At 46.2% G+C, this 19,008-nt stretch overlaps 1 protein-coding gene across 12 annotated transcripts in view; it reads left to right on the forward strand.

The window, feature by feature from the left end:
• Nucleotides 1-19,008, forward strand: part of GYG2 (glycogenin 2) — a 54,910-nt gene that overhangs the window by 20,467 nt on the left and 15,435 nt on the right. For 5 of the 12 annotated variants that reach the window (XM_025984593.2, XM_072745012.1, XM_072745013.1 and 2 more), the window contains 5 exons: nucleotides 536-758; nucleotides 1,967-2,098; nucleotides 10,608-10,712; nucleotides 11,799-11,906; nucleotides 14,633-16,523. In XM_025984593.2, the coding sequence (XP_025840378.2) occupies nucleotides 536-758; nucleotides 1,967-2,098; nucleotides 10,608-10,712; nucleotides 11,799-11,906; nucleotides 14,633-14,794 (730 nt within the window). In that variant the 3' untranslated portion in view covers nucleotides 14,795-16,523. Of the gene's footprint in view, nucleotides 1-535; nucleotides 759-1,966; nucleotides 2,099-10,607; nucleotides 10,713-11,798; nucleotides 11,907-14,632; nucleotides 16,524-19,008 lie in introns of those variants that run through there. The other 7 variants (XM_072745005.1, XM_072745007.1, XM_072745008.1 and 4 more) reach the window with 3 other exon arrangements.

The following is a 19,008-nucleotide window of genomic DNA, read 5'->3' on the forward strand; positions in this document are numbered from 1 at the left end:
TGAAAACATCCTATTTTTTCTGATGTATAAAGCAGAGATGTACATACAGAATGCGGATATACAGTGCAAATTTCATGGGAAGATGATTATGGGGAAAAAATGTTTAAAAACGTTGAGAGGAGAAAATTCACAATCTTGTAAGAGAACCCAGTTTTCTTGTTTGTAGCTAGTGTTGTCTACCGTAAAAGCGATTTTTTTGGGGGGGTCCTTGTTGTTTTAAGATGATGTTTTGGGCTATCTACGATAATGTTTGTAAGACTCTTGATTTAGTCTTCTGGTTTGAGGATTCCCTCAAATGGGTTTGAGGATTCCCAATAGGTTATAGTGAAGTTTCTTGGTAGATAGAAAACAAAGTACTCCAAATGTTGATTGTTTAAAAAAAATTAAGGGAAATTACCACCCGGGCCACCTAGTAGCGTTGAGACAAGTGTCCATGTACTGCTTTCTTTGATGTGTCTGGTGGTTGTGGGGTGCCTCCTGCATGCATGTGATCACTTCCACGTGCAAAGTAGATAGTTTTGTGTTTCTTCCTCAGATTTGGCTCGAGTGTGAAGGTCGTCCACTTTCTGGGGCCCACGAAGCCATGGAACTACAAGTACAACCCCCAGACTGGCTCGGTTTTGGAGGAGGGCTCCGGGTTGGCCAACCAGCACCAGACATCCTTCCTTAACCTCTGGTGGAAAATCTACCAGCACAGCATCCTGCCCCTTTACGAAGGCTTCCGGGATGAAGAAGAACACGCATCTCCGGGACACACCGTAAGCCAGCGACACCCTCTAAAAGCAGGAGTTGAGGACGGGCATAGGCTCTGCGCGATCGATACCCGGTGTACTTTCTCGGAACGCTCCCTTCGGTTTGAACATGCCGTATTTCATAGAGGACGCCGAAGATACACCCTGGTTTGGGTTTTTTTTTTTTTCTGGCTCTAAATCATGAATGTTTAATGAGCCAAAATGTTGGTGTGATTTAGAGGGTTCGTGCATAAATAGATTATTTCAGTTGGCCGCCTTCATCAGGGAAAGAGCCACTTGCAGCTAAGTGGCTGCGGGTGATTGATTACCATGTTGTTCTAGGAGATACTTGCCAATTTACATCATCAATTCAAGTGGCTTTTGGAGGACGTTGCTCAAGAGGATTTTTGAAGCCGTTGATTGAGACCAATTTGATTTTTTAAAAATGTAATGGTAACCCTTCATGCACTCGATAGTCCCGTTTGTGCAGCCAGTTTAGTACGGATACAGCTGCCGCGCAGGAGGCTTCTTGAAATTCGGTCCCAGGAAGGGTTATTACCTGATCGTTATTTACCAGCGCGTGGGTTAGTACCATGCGGCCAAACCGAAAAGAATCCATACAAATTGAAAATAATCTCTGCCACAGTTTTTGTTTGCTGGAACTAGGGGCTGCTTCTCTTTGGAGTTTCTCTGATCATTTCACACGAGGGAATAGGAGTTTATTTGTGTTTGTGTTGCCACTTATTTCCTGCCAGGTGGTTTGCAAGGTGTCACAGTTTACGGGGAGGAAGGAAAGATGTGGAGTCACGTGGTTCTGAGGAATAAGTCTAGGAGACGTGACCCATGTGGTGGTTCTTGCCAGAATGGTGGCAACTTCCTGGCAAACAGGACCACCTGTCACCTGTTTTATTACCTTTCTGAGTTGTCCCATGGCCACGAACCCTACGGCCCTGGGGGTCTCTGTGTCGGTCCTGCAGCATGGGAGTGCTTGCTTTTGTTTCCAGAGTGTCAGACTCTGGCCCAGAAGATTTATAGGTTGTTGATAGGTTCTCAGGGCCTGGTTTTGTAAGTCTGTGTGCATTCCTTGGGTGAGCTTATGTTTATTGAGTGCAGATGATTGATAGGGTTGGGGAGCACTGGCCTCATAGAGGACTGGACGGGTCCTGGGGTCCCCAGGGCAGCCAGAGTTAAAAAGATGTAAGGAGGACTTACCGGATGCATCCCTCTTTGTGCAGGCTGCTGTCGAGGAGCTGGGTGCAATATCAGCAGTGGGGTCCAGCCAGCCTTGGCCTGCTGAGGGCCCTGTGGAGCAGACCGTGGTCACGGATGACATCCCACCCTCACCCAAGGGATCCCATGCGGAAGACGTAAGTACCCGGAGCTCCTGGGCTCCTGGGGAGGGAGAGGGCGTGGCCCCGTCTGCGGGGTGCTCCGGCTTCGAGGGGCTCCTGCATTCGTGTAGATCGTCGCACCGTTTCACATGGCGTACGTGGCGTGGTGCTCTCACAGGTGTGCGTCCCAATCCTGGGAACCTGAAACCGCTACCTTATCTGGAAACGGGGTCTTGGCAGGTGTGGTTAGGTTGAAGACCTCGAGAGGATGACTCTAGGTTTTCCGGGTGGCCCTGTGTCGTCACCAGGGTCCTCAGACGGGGGAGGCAGAGGGATATTTGCTGATAGAACATGAGCTGATGGAAGAGGACACATAGAGACGGGAAGAGGTACGTTCTGCTGGCGTCAGGGGCGCGTGGCCACAAGCAGGGTTGGAGGGCCCTCGGGACGCAGGAAGAGGCCAGGAGATGGAGCAACTGGGGGAGCCGCCAGAAGGAACTGCACTGGGCCCGCATCTTGGCTTCAGCCCAGGGACACCCGTGTCGGAGTTCTGAGCTCCAGAACCGCAAGAGGGTCAGTCTGCATCGTTTGGAGCCACCCCAAAGGGGAAGCAAGTGTGAGCATTTGTCCCAGCGGCCACAGGAAGCTAAAACCCTGAGAACAGGTGTCGGGTCTCATCCTGATATTGTGGGGTCCCCAAACATTCAAGTTCAAGAGGTGTCGCCTGCATCTCCCTGGAGCCCAGCTACCAGGCCACACAGTTCTACAGCCGGAGAGCTTTCGCCACCCCCTTGATGAGACTATGACTTGCAGATCCGTGTTGACCCGTGTGCTCGTTTCTCCTGAGCCTGGGTCGGCTGAGTGCTCCTCCTCGGAGAAGAAAACTAATACCGGGTCTTATTTGCAGAAGGGATAACCCCAAACGAGGCCGTTCTTTCTCCCTCCCCGATCGCTGAGTGAATACGTTGGAATAATGTCCAGTGTTTAAAGGTTTCTGAATTTGAATCCTCATGTTGAAAGCCGGTTTTATTCCCTTAATTCCTCACCGAGATTATTAGGAATTTGTAGCTGGAGATGGCTCTGGGGGGTGGTGGGTTCAAGGGCCGTTGTATTTTTCTGTGTGCTTCATCCGGGGTTGGCGGAACTGTCATAGACTGGGAACAAGCAGTGTTTAAATTTCAGGAAACGTGTCTGTGGAAGGGACTCTACGCTTTATTATAATGTGGAGTAAATTACCTCGTCTGGGCAGCTTCACGCGCTAATAGTCTTTGAGTTGTGATTTCACGTCAATGCAAACAAATGGAGCAGACACGGGGACAGCCGGGTCCATCCGTGGTGGAAGATTGTGGTGCCGTTTGGGCAAGTTTGCTCTGGCCGCGAACCCCACCCCATCCTCAAGGGGCAGGACTGGGGGAAGGAAGATGGTGGGAGAGAGCCCAAGATTGGAGAAAAGTGGGTTCAGAACAAGTCCCTATATGGAAGGAGGAACATCACGGAACGTCATTGAACGTGTGACCCTGCGGGCCATGGGGTCTATAGATGGGGCCTGGGGCTGCTATCGTCCTGGGTTCCGTGGAGTCTGAGCCCGAGGCCCACGGGATCGGTAGCCGGGAGGCGACTCCCCAGGCGGGTTGAGTGTGGCCCGTTCAGGATAGTTCACTAGTCCTCACAAGTAATTGTGGGACTCCCAACTCTAGTCTTGGCTGCAGTCCCTGCTCCCGCTCACCTCCGTACCCCACGCCCCGGACTTGGAGAACCTCTCCAGACGGTGGGTCGCTGCGGTCAATGACGCGTGTCTGTAGATGGCGAGAGGAAGCGGCCGGGGGAAGGAATACAGAGCAGTCCACCTGGAGGTGTGACCTTGATCCGTAGTGACGTGGTGTTTCGGGGTGTCTGCTTCACTCTTCTCTCCTGCTCTAACCCACCTTTCCATCCTGCCGTCTGTGAATTATGCATTGCCGTGACTGACGGTTGAAGAAATCTGGGTGGCCTGCCTGATTGCTGATGAGCACGTGTCTCCAGAAGCGATGAAATCCTCACGCTTTTAAAATGAAGGGATGCCCACCTCAGTGCCCGCCACCCAGGGGGGCACTTGACGGGACGAGCACCGGGTGTTATTCTGTATGTTGACAAATTGAACACCGATAAAAAAGTAAATTTATTAAAAGAAATAATAAAAAAACTAAAAGGAAGGGCTGAAAAAATAAATAAATAAATAAATAAATAAATTAATTAATTAATTAATAAAAGGAAGGGATGCATCACTAAGTTCTACTCCTGAAGCCGATATTGCACTATATTAACTCACTAGAATCATGCTGTATCTTAACTCACTAGAATTTATTTGTTTAAAGATTTTATTTATTTATTCAAGACAGAGAGAGAGAGAGAGGCAGAGACACAGGCAGAGGGAGAAGCAGGCTCCATGCAGGGAGCCCGACGTGGGACTCGATCCCGGGGACCCTGGGGTCACGCCCTGGGCCGAAGGCGAAGGCAGCACTATACCGCCGAGCCACCCGGGCTGCCCTCACTAGAATTTAAATAAAAATTTGAAACAAGAATAAAAAAGGAAGGGAAGCTTCCACAGTATATGGTTCCTTATTTGGGAATTAATTATGCATCATCACTGCCACCTACCGGCTATGTATTGAATCATTGACCCTGGGTCTTTAGTTTGTGGAGCTGGAACCCTGTCTAAAAATAAATTAAAATTAAAAATAAGTAAGTAAGTAAATAAATAAATAAATAAATAAAATCATTTTCATAAATTCCTGAAAGTGTACAAGAGCTGGGTCCTGAAATTGGGATCCTTTTTGAAGATAGGAGCCTTTCTATATATAACGATGGCAACAGTATTGACAAGGTCTCGGTTTTCCAAAATAAAGCTCAATGTCTCATTTTCTTCCCGTATGAGTTAATGTATTCGCCATGTACTGTCTTCACAGCCAAGTGTTTTGTCCTCCAGTATCTCGGGTGGGGAAATGTACTTAAATGGAAAGATGAGGAATGCCCTTTATTTTTTTTGGAGTTATTGGTTGCTTTTATTCTGATTTCGTAGAACATCCTATTTTGTTTTCGTAAAAGCTTTCGTGGAGGGATAACACACATGTAAAAAAAAAGGGGCCACACATGGTAAGTATACAGGTTGATGCATTTTCAGAGTGAAAAGCGTCCTAAATCGCCACCATCCAGGTCCAGAAACTCACCCCAAGGGACCTCTCGCACCCTCGCAGCCGCTGGGAAATGCTCTCCCGTCCTTGACCCGCACCACTTCCCTGCGGGTGCTTTCAAGTGCCTTCTAAGGGGGGCCCCGCAGTATGTACTTTTGGGTCTGGTCTCTTTCAGTCGGCATCTGTACGAGAGCGATTCGTCCTGCTGAGTGCGTCGGTAGTTCATTTATTCTCATGGGCTGCGTGTTATCAAATCGTAGCAAGACCCGAAGAATCGATCAATTCCAGTGTTGACGGGCGCGCTGCCGTTTTGGGTAACACGGGTATCCCCCTGCTAGCGGCAAGCCTGTTTGTTCATGCATGTTGTTGCCCTTGCGAAGCGTTTTTGGAGACGTTACACCTAACAACGGGGGGGAGGGGGGTCGTTACATCAAAGGGCATCGCGTGTACCCTCTTGTCTTAGTAGATTCCGCCCAGGATTTTGCAAGCGGCTGCAGCCCTAGCGGGGTTTGGGAGCTCTGGATGACGCCACATCTTCATTCGGCAACCTTCCAAGGTGCCGGTGAGCACGTGGGGCATCTCCTTGTGGTTTTTTTTTTTTTTACTTTATTTTTTTATACATTTATTTTTTATCGGTGTTCAATTTGCCAACACCCAGCGCTCATCCTTGTGCTTTTAATTTGCACGGTTGACATGACGTTCAGTTAACTCGAGCCAGTTCTTAGGTGCTTACCAAGCTTTGACTCTTTTGGAAATGCTCGTTCAAGTACTTTGAACATTTTTCTCCAGAGTTTCCCTTTTTTCTTTAAGTTAGTGTCTGGACGACGTGTGTATATTCGAGATACAAGTTCTTTTTCAGTAGTACAGTACATATTAATATTTTTTCCTACTCTGTTCCCTTTTCAATCCCCAAACGGCATCTTTCTACGAAGAGAAGTTTATAGTTTAGCCACATTTTAGTATTTCCTTTGTTTATTCTTTAGGGTATTTGTCCATAAACTAGGGTCATGAAGATAATCATCTTCGTTGTCTTACAGAATTTTTATTGTTTCCACTTTTTACACAGAAGCGCATCATCTACTTGGGATGGATGTTAGGTAACGAATGTGTTTGGGGTCAACATTCATTAGTGTTATTACTTGGGTGTCTGTCATTAATTCACAGCACGGGTTATAGACCACACCATTGCTCCCCGCCTGCTTAGTCATGTTTCCTTTGCCGTCAGTCTAGTGCCCATAAGTGGATGAATCTATTTCCAGACGCGATTTTTTTGCTTTATTTCTCCCTTTCTTGCACGGATAATTACTGCCATGGTTACTGTGGCCTTAAAAGTCTCATTACCGGTCCCTGCAAGTACTTCAACTTTTTTCTTCTTTCCTTGCCTCTTGAAAATTTCCTTTAAATTTCCATATGAATATTAGGAACAGCTTCACAGTTTCTTGGAATACAAAAAAAAAAAAAAAAAAGAAATCTGGAATTTTGGCTAGGTTTGCATTGATTCTGTAGATGGGTTTTAGAAGAATTAATATCACCAAAGTTTGAGTCTTCTGCTCTATGAACTTAGCATATTTCTATTTTTAGATTTTTTAAAGGGTTTTATTTATTTATTAGTTTGCAGAGAAAGGCAGAGACACAGGCAGAGGGAGAAGGAGGCTCTCTGCAGGGAGCCAAGGTGGGACTTGATCCCAGGACCCTGGGATCATGACCCGAGCAGAAGGCAGATGCTCGACTGCTGAGCCACCCACAGATCTTCTTTAATTTCCTTCAGTATGGTCATTTTCCTAGTAAAGATCTTGCATACATTTTACTGGACTTATTCCTAGTTTTTGAGGCCATTGTAAATAGTGTTATTGTAAAACCTACGATTTTTGCCTGGATCTTTTTGGTTATTCTGCATACCTCATTACATCACCTGCAAGGAAAAAACAGTCCCGTAGTTTGCTAAGATGTCAATCATACATCGACCGTGTCATCTGTCCATTCCGCTCCTACGGTATTTACTCAAGAGAAATGAAAGCGTATGTTCATACAAAGACAGCAGATTTGATGTGTAATAGCTCAGAACCGGAGACGACTCAAGTGTCCATCAACACGTCCGAGTGTGAACACATTGCGGCCCGTCCATACACTGGAATGCTACTCGGCAGTGAAAGGGAATGCCCTCCGGAGACAGGCAACCGATGTGCAAAGCGTAATCGTACCGAGTCAAAGAAGCCGGACCAAAAAAAAAAAAAAAAAAAAAAAAAGATGATATGTACCAAGTGGTTCCATTTCTCTAAAATACTAGAAGAGGTGAAATAATCTACAGTGTCAGATAGAAGATGAGAGAGGGCCCCTGGGGATGGTGGAGGAAGGAGGGAGAGATTACTGCGGAAAACTTGTGGCGAGGACACGTGTTTGCTCTCTTGACTGTGTCAAAATTTGCCCATTTGTACAGGTTAGTCCCAATTTATAGCATGGAAATGGTACTTCAGTAAAGCTGTTAACGAAGCAAGACGCGTGAAGTTACTATATGGTCTTGGCACATCTTTGTCTTGTTATGAAATAATTTCTACCAAAGTTTATTGCCTTAAAGCTTCGTTTTGCTTAGTACTTACGTGGTATGTTTTGCTCTGCCCTTTTCCTGTCAATCTTTCCGTGTTCTTAATGTTGAGGCTGGAACTATCTAAAAAATTCGGAATGGGGTTCTGGTTTCTTTTTATCCATTTCCTTTTTTTTTTTTTTTTTTTTTTGCCTTTTAACTGGGGTAGATTGTTGACATTTGATACAATTACTGGGATATTTATGTTTAAATCTCTCCTTTGGTTGGTTTATTTATTTTATTACCGATTTGAAAGATATTTTTCTCTCTTTGGATCTTTCTTTGGATACCCGAATGTATTTTTAGTTATTTCATTTTAGCCTCTACTTCCATGTCACTGTGGCATTATTTTGATCGTTTTAAGTGGTTACTTGGAGATTTTCCAATTGTCATTCCTGACTTTGATGTAACGTAATGTATTTAGGACTTAGAGACTTTTGGGAAGTAGAAGAACCCAGAAGGGTTTCAGATTGTTCTCTTCCCCCCTGACATTTTGTGCTGTTGTTGTCTGTTTTAATTCTGTAACCACTTCCTGCCGTCCAAGTCCACTTACCTATGTCATCTTATTTTCATTCCGTGTTTCATTCTGTCAATAACAGCTGCCTTCTCCCCTCAAAGAACTTCCGTTATTATTCATTTTATTTTATTTTATTTTATTTTATTTTATTTTATTTATTATTATTATTATTTTTTATTATTATTCATTTTAATTCAGGCTTCATGCTGAAAAATTCTCTCCACTTGTATATCTGAAAATTCCTTTACTTAACCTTCGTTTTGCGGCCAGGTTTTCCGGGATGCAGAATGCTCACTTGGCGGTTCCTCTTACGAGGGCACCTTGACCATGTTGTTCCTGCATCTCCTGACGCCCATTACCGCTCTGCAGATTCATCTCCTAGACTCGTGTTTAGGCACTTGAGGGCGATTTATCTCTTCTCTCTGGCTGCCCTTAAGATTTTTCTCCTGAGCTTTGATTATCTGTTTTATAATCAACAGCTCGGGCTTTATTATTTTCCCTATTTGTCCTACTTGCAGGCTGTAGCTTGAGCCTGTATTCCTTCTGCGCATTCTGTGTCTCTGTATGTCTCTGTCTCCCCCTCCCTCTCCCCACTCTTCTTTCCTTTTAGGACTCTGATGACATCTCATTAGGACTTGTTACCATGTTTACCGCATCTATGACTCCCTTCTCTACATCTTTCCTCCCATTTCTCCTTCAATGCTTCATTCCACTGGCCTATTTTCCAATTGATCGATCTTCTCTTCCGTTGCATTTCATCAGTTGTGAAACCCATGGTCTCAACACTCCATTTCAGCTATTTTATTTTTAACCCCAATTAACATAAAATGTTAATAGCGCAGCTTCCATATTTCATTGAAATTCTCCAACTTGTCCCTTTATTTCATTTAAAGTATCTCTTACACTTGATTACAGTCCATGTCTGATAAATCCTATATCTGGGATTTCGTGTGGATCTTGTGCTTCTTGTGGTTTGATTTTGTTTTTCCTCTTGCTCTTCATTCATGTGGTCTTGTCTTGCTCTGTGCTACGTGATTATTGATACCACACGGCACATTGCTTATGGAGAAACTGCAGGGATCATTGGGAGTTTTGAATCATCAACATCCAGTGGGCATTGCTCCTCCCCTGCCCCCCAGGAAGGAAATTTTCATAGAGGTGATTTGCCCACACCCCATGGGAGGTTGAGCTGGTGTGAAATTGGGCTTCTGTGTCTGTAAGAGCGCTCTATTTCTGCCCCTCCTTTTAGTGGAGTCCCTCATGAAAGCCTGCGGTGTACAGCGGGTCCCTCCTGAACACCTCATCATTTATGGGTTCCTCGGCCTCATAGCACCTCTGAAATGTCTGCTTAAACTCTTGTCTACAGCCTCTTGCTTGCCTAAAGGGGAAATAAGATGCCGGATGCACTTATGATATTGATATTATAGGCGCAGCCCAGCCTGCCGACATGACTTCTGCGTGTGTTTGCAAGGAGAATTGGGGCAATGTGGCAGCGTTCTCTAGCCTCTGTGGCAGACGTGATTAGGTTAATCTTGCGGAAGCCTTTGGATCATTTACAGACCCCAGCCTGTGGGCACAAACTTGCTTCCTGACCATGAATTGATTAGGCGCAGGGTATTAGCCCCAAATAGGTAAAAATCTATGTCTGTGTCCCAGTCAGCTTTGGTGGCAGAGGCATGCTGGGCTCCATGCAGTCATTGTGGGATTCAATATCTTCCTGTTGTTCTGCTCCAGCTTCTTCTAGGACATTCAATGTCCACTGTGGCTTCCTGAGACAGAATTAGGCCTCCCCACTGAAGCCAGCCATTGCACACAGTGCCCTGTATTTTCTCCTGTGCACTTGGAAGGACCGTAGCTATGGACCATCCTTGGACGCATGGGGAAAATAATCCCTTGAGTTGCTCTCTGTAGGGGTTTGTTTTCTTGTGGAACCTCAGTTGAAATAGGTTGGAGGGATCTTGTTCCTCATGTGACATGTGAGGAGCAAGAGTGGGAAAAGCATATCCCACCTCAGTGGAGGTGAGTCACAGTGCATCTCAGTGGCGTGGGTGAGAAGTCGTCGTGCGTCTCCACTTACGTACAAGGAAGACGGAAGTGTGTGAGCCCAACACAGTGGAGCAGCCGCAGGGGTTGGTGACCCTGGTCGTGTCTGCCCCTCACCTGTTCCTTGTCGTGCTGCCTTTGTATCGTGGAATCCAACAACCTAGATATTTGCGTGTTTTCAGATATTTGCAGGAGGGTTATTCTAATGTGCTTTTCTTTCTCTCTTTATGACAGACGATAGGGTGGCCTGAACTTGAGACATCCGCTGGAGTGAGGTGTGACCCATTGTCACCACCCTCCCCCCCATGTGCAGACTCCTCAGGGACCCAGAGCACCTCGGTACACCTCATTTATACTCCTCCCGCACATCTGTGTCTCCTAGTGTTTTCTTGGTGTGTCTGTGTCCGTCGAACAGCAGAGAAGATGCCCCATGCTTTTATTCTTCATCCTGTGATCTTGCCGAATGGTTTTCCCAACCTCGAATACGTGTTGTGATTAGTCCATAAAGGACCCGAGTGTCTGTTCAGACTTCTGTTGGTCATTTGGTCAGTCCATTTCCCTTTAGGAAGCATTAGAAATGACAAAGGTGTAACATCACCATAACACATATTCCCCCTTTTAAAAAGATTTTTTTTGGTAGGATTTTGGATCTATCTTTAATATCAGTATTAAGGGATTATGGGTCATACCCTTGCTTTTGCTAACTGTGCCCTCATGAATCTGAGCTTCTGTTACCATGCATCATCAGAAGATAGAACTCAGAGTCTGCTATGCTCATTGAGACACGAGCTTACTTTCATGGGCACTTGGTATAAACTATAGTTAACCCTTCAACAACACAGGGTTGACTTGCACGAGTGCACTTACACACGGATTTCTTCCCGAAAAATGCATGATAGCACTATATAAATGTATTTTCACATCTTGTGATTGTCTTAATCACATTTTATTTTCTCCATCTCGCTTTATTATAAGAATACACTCTATAATATGTAGAACGTGCAAAATACATGTTGGTCGACTTTTCATGTTACTGGTAAGGCTTTCGGTCAACATTGGGCTATTGGTAATTATGTTTCCAGGGCGCCAATCGTTATATGTGGATTTTCGACTGTGTGTCAGTCAATGACCCTAATGCCACGTCGTTCAGGGCTGAACTGTAATTGAATCCCTGTCTGAAAAATTACCTTTGGGGCATCCCATAGAAACTTCCAGCATCTCATCTTGTGTGGGAAATAGTGGGTGGCGGGGGTGGATGGTGGGAGCGGTGAGGCCTGTCTTTTCAAGTCTTTGCAGAAAGGGCCATTTGGCACGAGACGTTCATTTGATGTTATTTTCCCCTGGCAAAGAGTTCTCTGTCCTTGTGGTTAAGACTAGCTGCCCGAGGCCGTCCGCAGACTAACAATGCAATGGTTATGTTTCTAGCAGCCCGCGGATAAAGCGGAAGGTGGCCCGTCTCCGGAAATTTTGGAACCAAGCCAGGAGCCCCCTGTGGATGTCACCGGGGACCCCAGTCCTCAGGATGCTTTGGAGGTGGTACCCTAACTGTCTTGTCTGGCACTCCTGGTGGACACTAGCTATCCACCATCTCTGGGGCCGGCAGCACTTGTGCGGCAACTGCTACCTCAATTTCCAGCTTGATTTTGTTTGAAATAAGACTCTGCCTGCATCTCTTGGTACTTCTGATTTGTCTTTCTCCTTCCTGGCATTTGCGTGGGGTGCTTGGTCACTTTATTTCCCATCCTTAATCACTGTGGCCTTTCTCTCTTTGCACACTGTTCTGCAAAACTGAATTGACATTCAGGGCTTTGCTGTTCTGTACGGCGAGCATGGGTACAACTGCCCAGCGAGCCATTGTCTCAAATGAAGAGGATGAAAGCGAGAAAAATCTGGGGATGAATGTTTGAGCTAAAATGGCGCTAGTGGTGCCTTTCCTTCCTCTTCTGTGTTCTTGTCTTAAATGTTCTTCTTTCTGTGGATATGTTTAATCAAAGCAATTGCAAAACAATTTTCTTTTTCTAACAGTGATTGAATGACACCTTTTGGTTTTTAAGTAAAGTTAATATGGCTCCAGAGTCGGGCATTGGGTCTCCGATGAAAGTTAATATTGAACATGTGTCCATTTGAGAGGCTATAGAAGCATACTATAGACAGGGGGGCTTATGCACATGGTACATTTATTTCTCACAATTCTGAGGGCTGGAAGTCCAAGGTCAAGGTGAGACGCGCTTCCTAGTTCATAGACCTCCATCTTCTTGCTGCGTCTTCCCACAGAGCAAGGGATGAGGAAGCTCCCAGGGGTCCCGTTTATAAGGACACTGATTCCATTCATGGGGGTTCCACCATCATGACCAAACCACCTCTCAAAGGCCCCCCTCCTCACACCATCCTATTGAGGATTGGCATGAATTTTGGGGGATCACAAATATTTAGTTTATAGCAATAGTCGCAATATGGCCTATTATGTAATACATATTTTAGTTTGTACAATGCCTCTACTAGAATTTACTGCTGGAGAAAACATGTACGCTTTCCCCCGCTTCTTTGTCAGTGTGTTAAATGCCAAATGCAGTATTTTGAACTTATTTCCAGAAGTGTCAGTGACAGGGTTTCTTCTCAACCTGTGCTGTCTGGCATGTGGAACATGAGCATATTCAGCTCCTGCGCTATGGCCCTGAGGCTCTCTGATTCGGATAAATAGCGGTTAGGGGGTAACACGGTATGGGGGTGCTGCTCAGCAGACCTCATGTGACAGCCCAGCCGTGTGGTGTGGTGGGTTTGGGACTGTTGGTGAGTTCATTACCTTCTCTGATCCATGAAGTGGAGACAGGGGTGCCCACCTGAGAAAGTGGGAGATGGGGGTGGGGATTAGACCCAGGAGTGATTTAGAAGAATCTGTGACAGTGCCTTGCTCATAAGGATCAGCGCCACCGCTACCACCAGGGCTTTAGCCTGGCTGTTCCCAGCGGATGGCACCAGGAATACTCGCACCTTCTGGGGCGATGCACCTGCATGCACCTGATGCATCCCGATGAGGGGGTGTTGTGAGCACCCAGGAAACAGGCGCTCCACTACTTGTCTGCTTAACTGGGGCACATTCACTTTCTCCTCCTATGTGTGTCTCCACTGTCCTGTGGATGACCCTCACTGTTTTGTATAATACCATGTGTCATAAAATCAAGGGAATTTGTGGTTTTCCTAGATATGTACCTCTTCTTGGTATCATGGATGATGCGATCAGCACACTGTTTTGTGTTGAGCAGTACAGTAGCATGTGTGCTATGCATCCTGTTCATTCTAGAAAGTTTAACTTCCCAGACATGCACTGAGCCTGAATCCAAGTGCTCTTAGAGGAGAGAAGGGCTAAGGTATGCTGGAAAAGAAAAAAAAAAAAATTAACTCTTCCTATTATTTCCTTGACCAATAGGATGGCTATGTTTGAACATAACGTATGGAAACGAGGGTAGGACACGGAAAGTCATCCATACAAACTCTTCAAAGACACCTGCAAAAAGTTAGAGTAGAGAGTACGTACCATATGCCCAGTGGCATCGAAAGTCGAATTGAACCATCTGGTATTATCCCACCAACGCACACGGCGTCTGGGGAGTACCTGGGTGTCCCCTGTAGCGTCTGTGGGTGTGTATATTATCACCACGTGCATATTTCTAGATGTCTTTTCCTAATCCTTGGTAAGAAATTTTTAGAACAAACGTATTTACTACTTTTGTTGGCTCATTGGGTGCCAAAGAAAAGGCGAGTGTGATTGCACATGTGTGTGTTTATATATTCTCTCATATTTTGGCTTTAGGAAGATAAAAACCGCGCCATCTGCAAGCAGAAAACCACTGGGGTTATTGCTGAAATGGCTTTGCGGGTGGTCCAAACTACTATGGGCTTTATTCATACATGGCAACCATTCTCTTGATCTCACGTAGTTTCATTACATGCGGTGATGCAAGACATTGAGGCTTCGGGTGCGTGGAAGCATTAAATAGGTGCGAGTGTGTGCGTAAATCAGTTTAGTGGCCAGAAATTAAAACACTTCTAACGCAAAAGTGAACACATGTAGAATGGTATTTCGTAAGACTTCACAAAACGTGGCCAGGAAAAGCATCGTCTTCAAAGAGTGTGATATTCGGCTCAGCACGTATTTTGTTCAGAAGAACTGAGCTTCATTTGTAGAACCAGTGGCTAAAGCAGACATTATGTCACCCCAGTGATGGCCTCAAAAACTGTCTCCTGTCTGTCGTCCCTAGGTTGACCTGGCCATGTCGGTTTTCGAGATTTCCATTGAAGAGAAGGTCAAGGAGCTGAGTCCCGAGGAAGAAAGGAGGAAGTGGGAGGAGGGACGCATCGATTACATGGGGAAGGATGCATTCGCGCGCATCCAGGAGAAGTTGGACCGGTTTCTGCAGTAACCCGAGCGGTCGTGTTACGCCGTGTGTGGTTAGACAGTGTTCTGTTGCATGATCCCGTGAACGCGGACATCTCCTCCACGCCCTTCAGAGGGAACAGGTGTTCAACTATGTGCCTCTATTTGTGGCTGACCAACTTGAGTGCCTCACAAAAATTATGTAGACCGCCAAAAACTCAGCTTAAAGCCCCCTACCTCCCCGCTCCCGCCCTGCCGATCCAAGCTACCCATGCCTTCTTGGCTTCCCTGAGCTGCCAGTTCTTTTCAGCAAACGGGAGCAGGAATAAACTTCTGGTAGACCCTTCTTTGCGCTCTCCAGTCCTGCTCCAAAGAGCTCTGGGATGCTGCCTTGGGCAGGTGCTACCATGACCTATCCTATGTAGGGTTAGACGTCCCTGCAGATTCTCTTCTGTCCCTGAGCTAATGACACCAGTGTGTGTATTCAGGACCTCAGGAAGCCTCAACGATGGAAAGTCTTTTCCTTGAGGACTAGGGAGACGTTCAGATGAGGGTAATTCTCATGGAGACACTACAGCTGCTATTTCTCTTCTGCAAAACCCAGTGGGACTGCCAGGTGCCATTAATGGATGCCCAACTGGGGAAACGCTGGAGGTAACGTGGAAGGGAGACTCTAGCTGGCTTGGGACATAGAGCGTTGTCTTGGTTTGGGAGAACCAAGGGTTTACTCCAGCCGGTTCTGATGACACCTCGTTCACACTAACAGGATCTGGGGAGGCTCTTGGTTTAGAGGCAGATCCATTTGCCGTCCAGTGCACTTCACTGCTCTATGCTGGATATCACTACCTCAGTCCCAAGTAGTGAGTCAAGTCACTGTGTTCTCCAGACCATTTCAATGCACCTGTTTGGGGGAGAATACTCACTTTTATGAGACTGGATGCTGTAGGAGAAATCCTCATCTTCCAAAGTACCCCCAATTTTGTGAATTCATGCAGTGTGTTGGAACAGCTCACAGGGTCAATGCTCATGGCCACCACAATCATAATTAGAAACAGGCATCACTGTCCTAAAGAGAGGGAAATGTGTGTGTGTGTGTGTGTGTGTGTGTGTGTGTGTGTGTGTGTGTGTTTGAAGTTAGAATGCATTATCATGCACATGGCGTGGAACATCAAAAGGTTTCGTACAGATAGGTTTGGACCAAGTGATGTTGGCCCTGCTATAGCTGGGTGGGTGTGTTTGGCCACATTTTACATCATGTTGAGCAGGTGAGCCCTTGGGTAGGGGAATCTGGGGGAGTACATGACATTAGTTGTGATGTGAGCTTCTGCAAGATGTGAGTTATGCAGGGGTTGTTTCCTTTACGTCTGGGTGGCTGATGGTCTGCAGTCTTGGTTGGCATCACACCTAGGATGCTTCCAGAGCTAAGTGAAGATAGCCATATGGATATAGCCTTATAGGGATTGAGCTGGGACGGTCATCAGCCATGAGAACGACACTATATTTATTCTGGGGAAAGACCGTGGGTGCTGTGTGCTGTGGTGTCGGGTTATGGAAAACAGGAGCCTGGGTCTGACATACTGAGAAGGAGGAAAGAGTCCAGATGATGGATATTTGAATCTGGTTCAGCTTCTGTGGGGAAGAGAACTCCTGTTTCTGGACACAAGTTCCTTGCTTTAAGGTGTCCGTTCAACACGGACTTCTGTTCTGCATACTGGTCTCTGTCTTCTGATGTGAATGGATGTTAATGCACTTCAATTAAAATTTTGAAACAGCGACATGGTGTCCCTTCTGGTGTGTGTTTGCGTGCGTCCTGAGCCATCAGAATGATGTATATTATATGTAACAGAGGGAAGGGATGTGGGTGTCTTTGTCCTACACTAAATTTAAATCACCAACATTTTTCCCCCAGATTTCCTAATTGCAGGAAAATGTGTAGAGCTATTTACTTCTCAGTGTGTGAAATTCCCTAAAGGTCTCTCTCTAGGGAAGCTGCCCATTTCCTAAAACTGTTTTTCACTGTTGTGAATTCATTCATTCATTCATTCATTCACTCAGTCTATCCATGCACCCAACCACATCCATGCATCCATACATCCACGTATCCACTCATTCATCCATCCATCATCCATTTATCCACCCATCATACCTCTTTTCATCCATCCATCTACTGGTATATCCATCCATACGCCTATCCATCTATCCTTTCATCCATCCATTATCCTTTCATCCAGCCATCATATTCCTATTCAGCCAGCCACCCATCCATTCATATATCCACCCATCCACTCACCCATCCACACATTCATGCATCCTTCCATCCTCCAGTCATCCATCCATCCATCCACCCACCCATCCTTGCATCCATCCTTCCATCCACCTATCCACTCATCCTTTCATCCATCCGTCTATCCATCCATCCATCCATCCATCCATCCATCCATCCACCCACCCATCCTTCCATCCACTCACCTATCCATCCAACCATCCACTCATATATCCATCCATCCATCCATCCATCCATCCATCCATCCCTCCATCCATCCTTCCATCCACTCACCTATCCATCCAACCATCCACTCATATATCCATCCATCCATCCATCCATCCATCCACCCATCCATCCCATGGTTATTGAGTTCTCTGTATGGCAGGCACTGTGACATGTGCTTATTCAATAAATGAATAGTTGATTCTGAGGTTTCTAAATAACATATTTGGTGCTAAATAACATAATATGGTGTTGTTCCTTGAATAATGCCAACGCCAGAATCTATTCTACATAAAGTCAGGACTACACGGTTGTAGAAGTTGAATCCGCAAGAGATTTGACCTGTACTATCACTAATATTTTGGTGCATTAAAAGAGGGTTGTGTGGGTTTTTTTTTTACATTGTATTTTCCTAGTAATATTTTCCAATTATTATTTGGGGGCAGGAGGCAATGGCATGTGGGAGAAGCACTTGTAGATATCCTGACGTTGTAGGGTGGGTGAAGGTGCGTAGATGTAGAGTAACAAAGTATAGTGTCCTCAGTTGGTCGTATCCTGCTGAAACCCTTGAGTGCTACCTGAATGCACACGAGCAGCCCGAGTGCTGATGGGTTTTGGCGTTGGACTGCAGACAAGTTGAAGCAGAACGGGGGTTCTTTCTGGCCCCCACTCCTGAATTAGGAAACACAGACCAATTATCATTTTACATGCTTATTAGTCATTCGTATCTTTAGTAAAACGACCGCACGTCTTTGCTCATTTACCGGATGGTTTGTCTCCTTACTATGGATTTGTATTCATTTGGAAATATTTTTCCCCACGGTCCGCAGCTTATCTTCTCCTTTTCTTCACGGTGCTCTTTGAAGCACTCAAGCTTTGACTTTTGATAAACTCTCATTTATCAAGTTTTGAATAGTAGATCAGGCTTTGGGTATCCTTAAAAACAAAAATCTCTTCCCAATCCCCCAAAAACAAAGATTTTGTCCTGAGGTTTTTTTTTTTTTTTTTCTGAATGTTTTGCAGATTCTTCTCCTAATGTTTAGGTCCCTGGTGGGTTTGGCATTCACTCTTGGGGACACTGTGAGAGGTAGAGTGTCCAAATATGTGGGGTTTTTTGCACGTGCCGGTGAGCGCCCCACTGGATCAGATAACCAGCTGATCTTTGGGGCCACCCAAAGCTGAGCACATTCTGCAAATTTTCCCCAGTTTGGATATTGGAGTGCACCCCCGGGACCCCTCTGGGCGTGCTCACACTCAGGCAGAGCTGGCTACAAGGGCGTGGGAGGGGAGGGCAGGCAGCCGTGGGGATTCAGGGACATCTGACACCGCGTGCAAAGCTCCCCATTTGCTGAGTGGGAGGAAACTCCTCTCAAGCTGGCTCAGAGCGGACAGCGGAGGGGAGGGGTCTGTCCTGCCCCTTAGTTAAGCCACAGCCGGTCTAACCGGTGAGAGGCTCCTTGCCAATGTTTCACTGTGAGACCAGAGCCCTGGAGACTGAGCTGGGGCTTGTCCGGTCAGGTTGTGAATGAGCTCTGAGTGCCCGAGCCCTGCTGTGAATCCCGCTTACCCCAGAGGGTCTGCACACAGCTCCCTGTGCCTGGGGGGGCGGGGCTTTCCCCCATCCTCTCCACGCCCCCACCCCCTGCTGGGCGTCCCATCTTCTGCCTCGGTTTTGCATTTTTTTGTGTATATTTTTTCATTGGAGTTCGATTTGCCAACATACAGCATAACACCCAGTGCTCATCCCATCAAGTGCCCCCCTCAGTGCCCGT

This window comes from Vulpes vulpes, chromosome X (genome assembly GCF_048418805.1).
Source record: "Vulpes vulpes isolate BD-2025 chromosome X, VulVul3, whole genome shotgun sequence".
Taxonomy (NCBI): Eukaryota; Metazoa; Chordata; class Mammalia; order Carnivora; family Canidae; genus Vulpes; species Vulpes vulpes.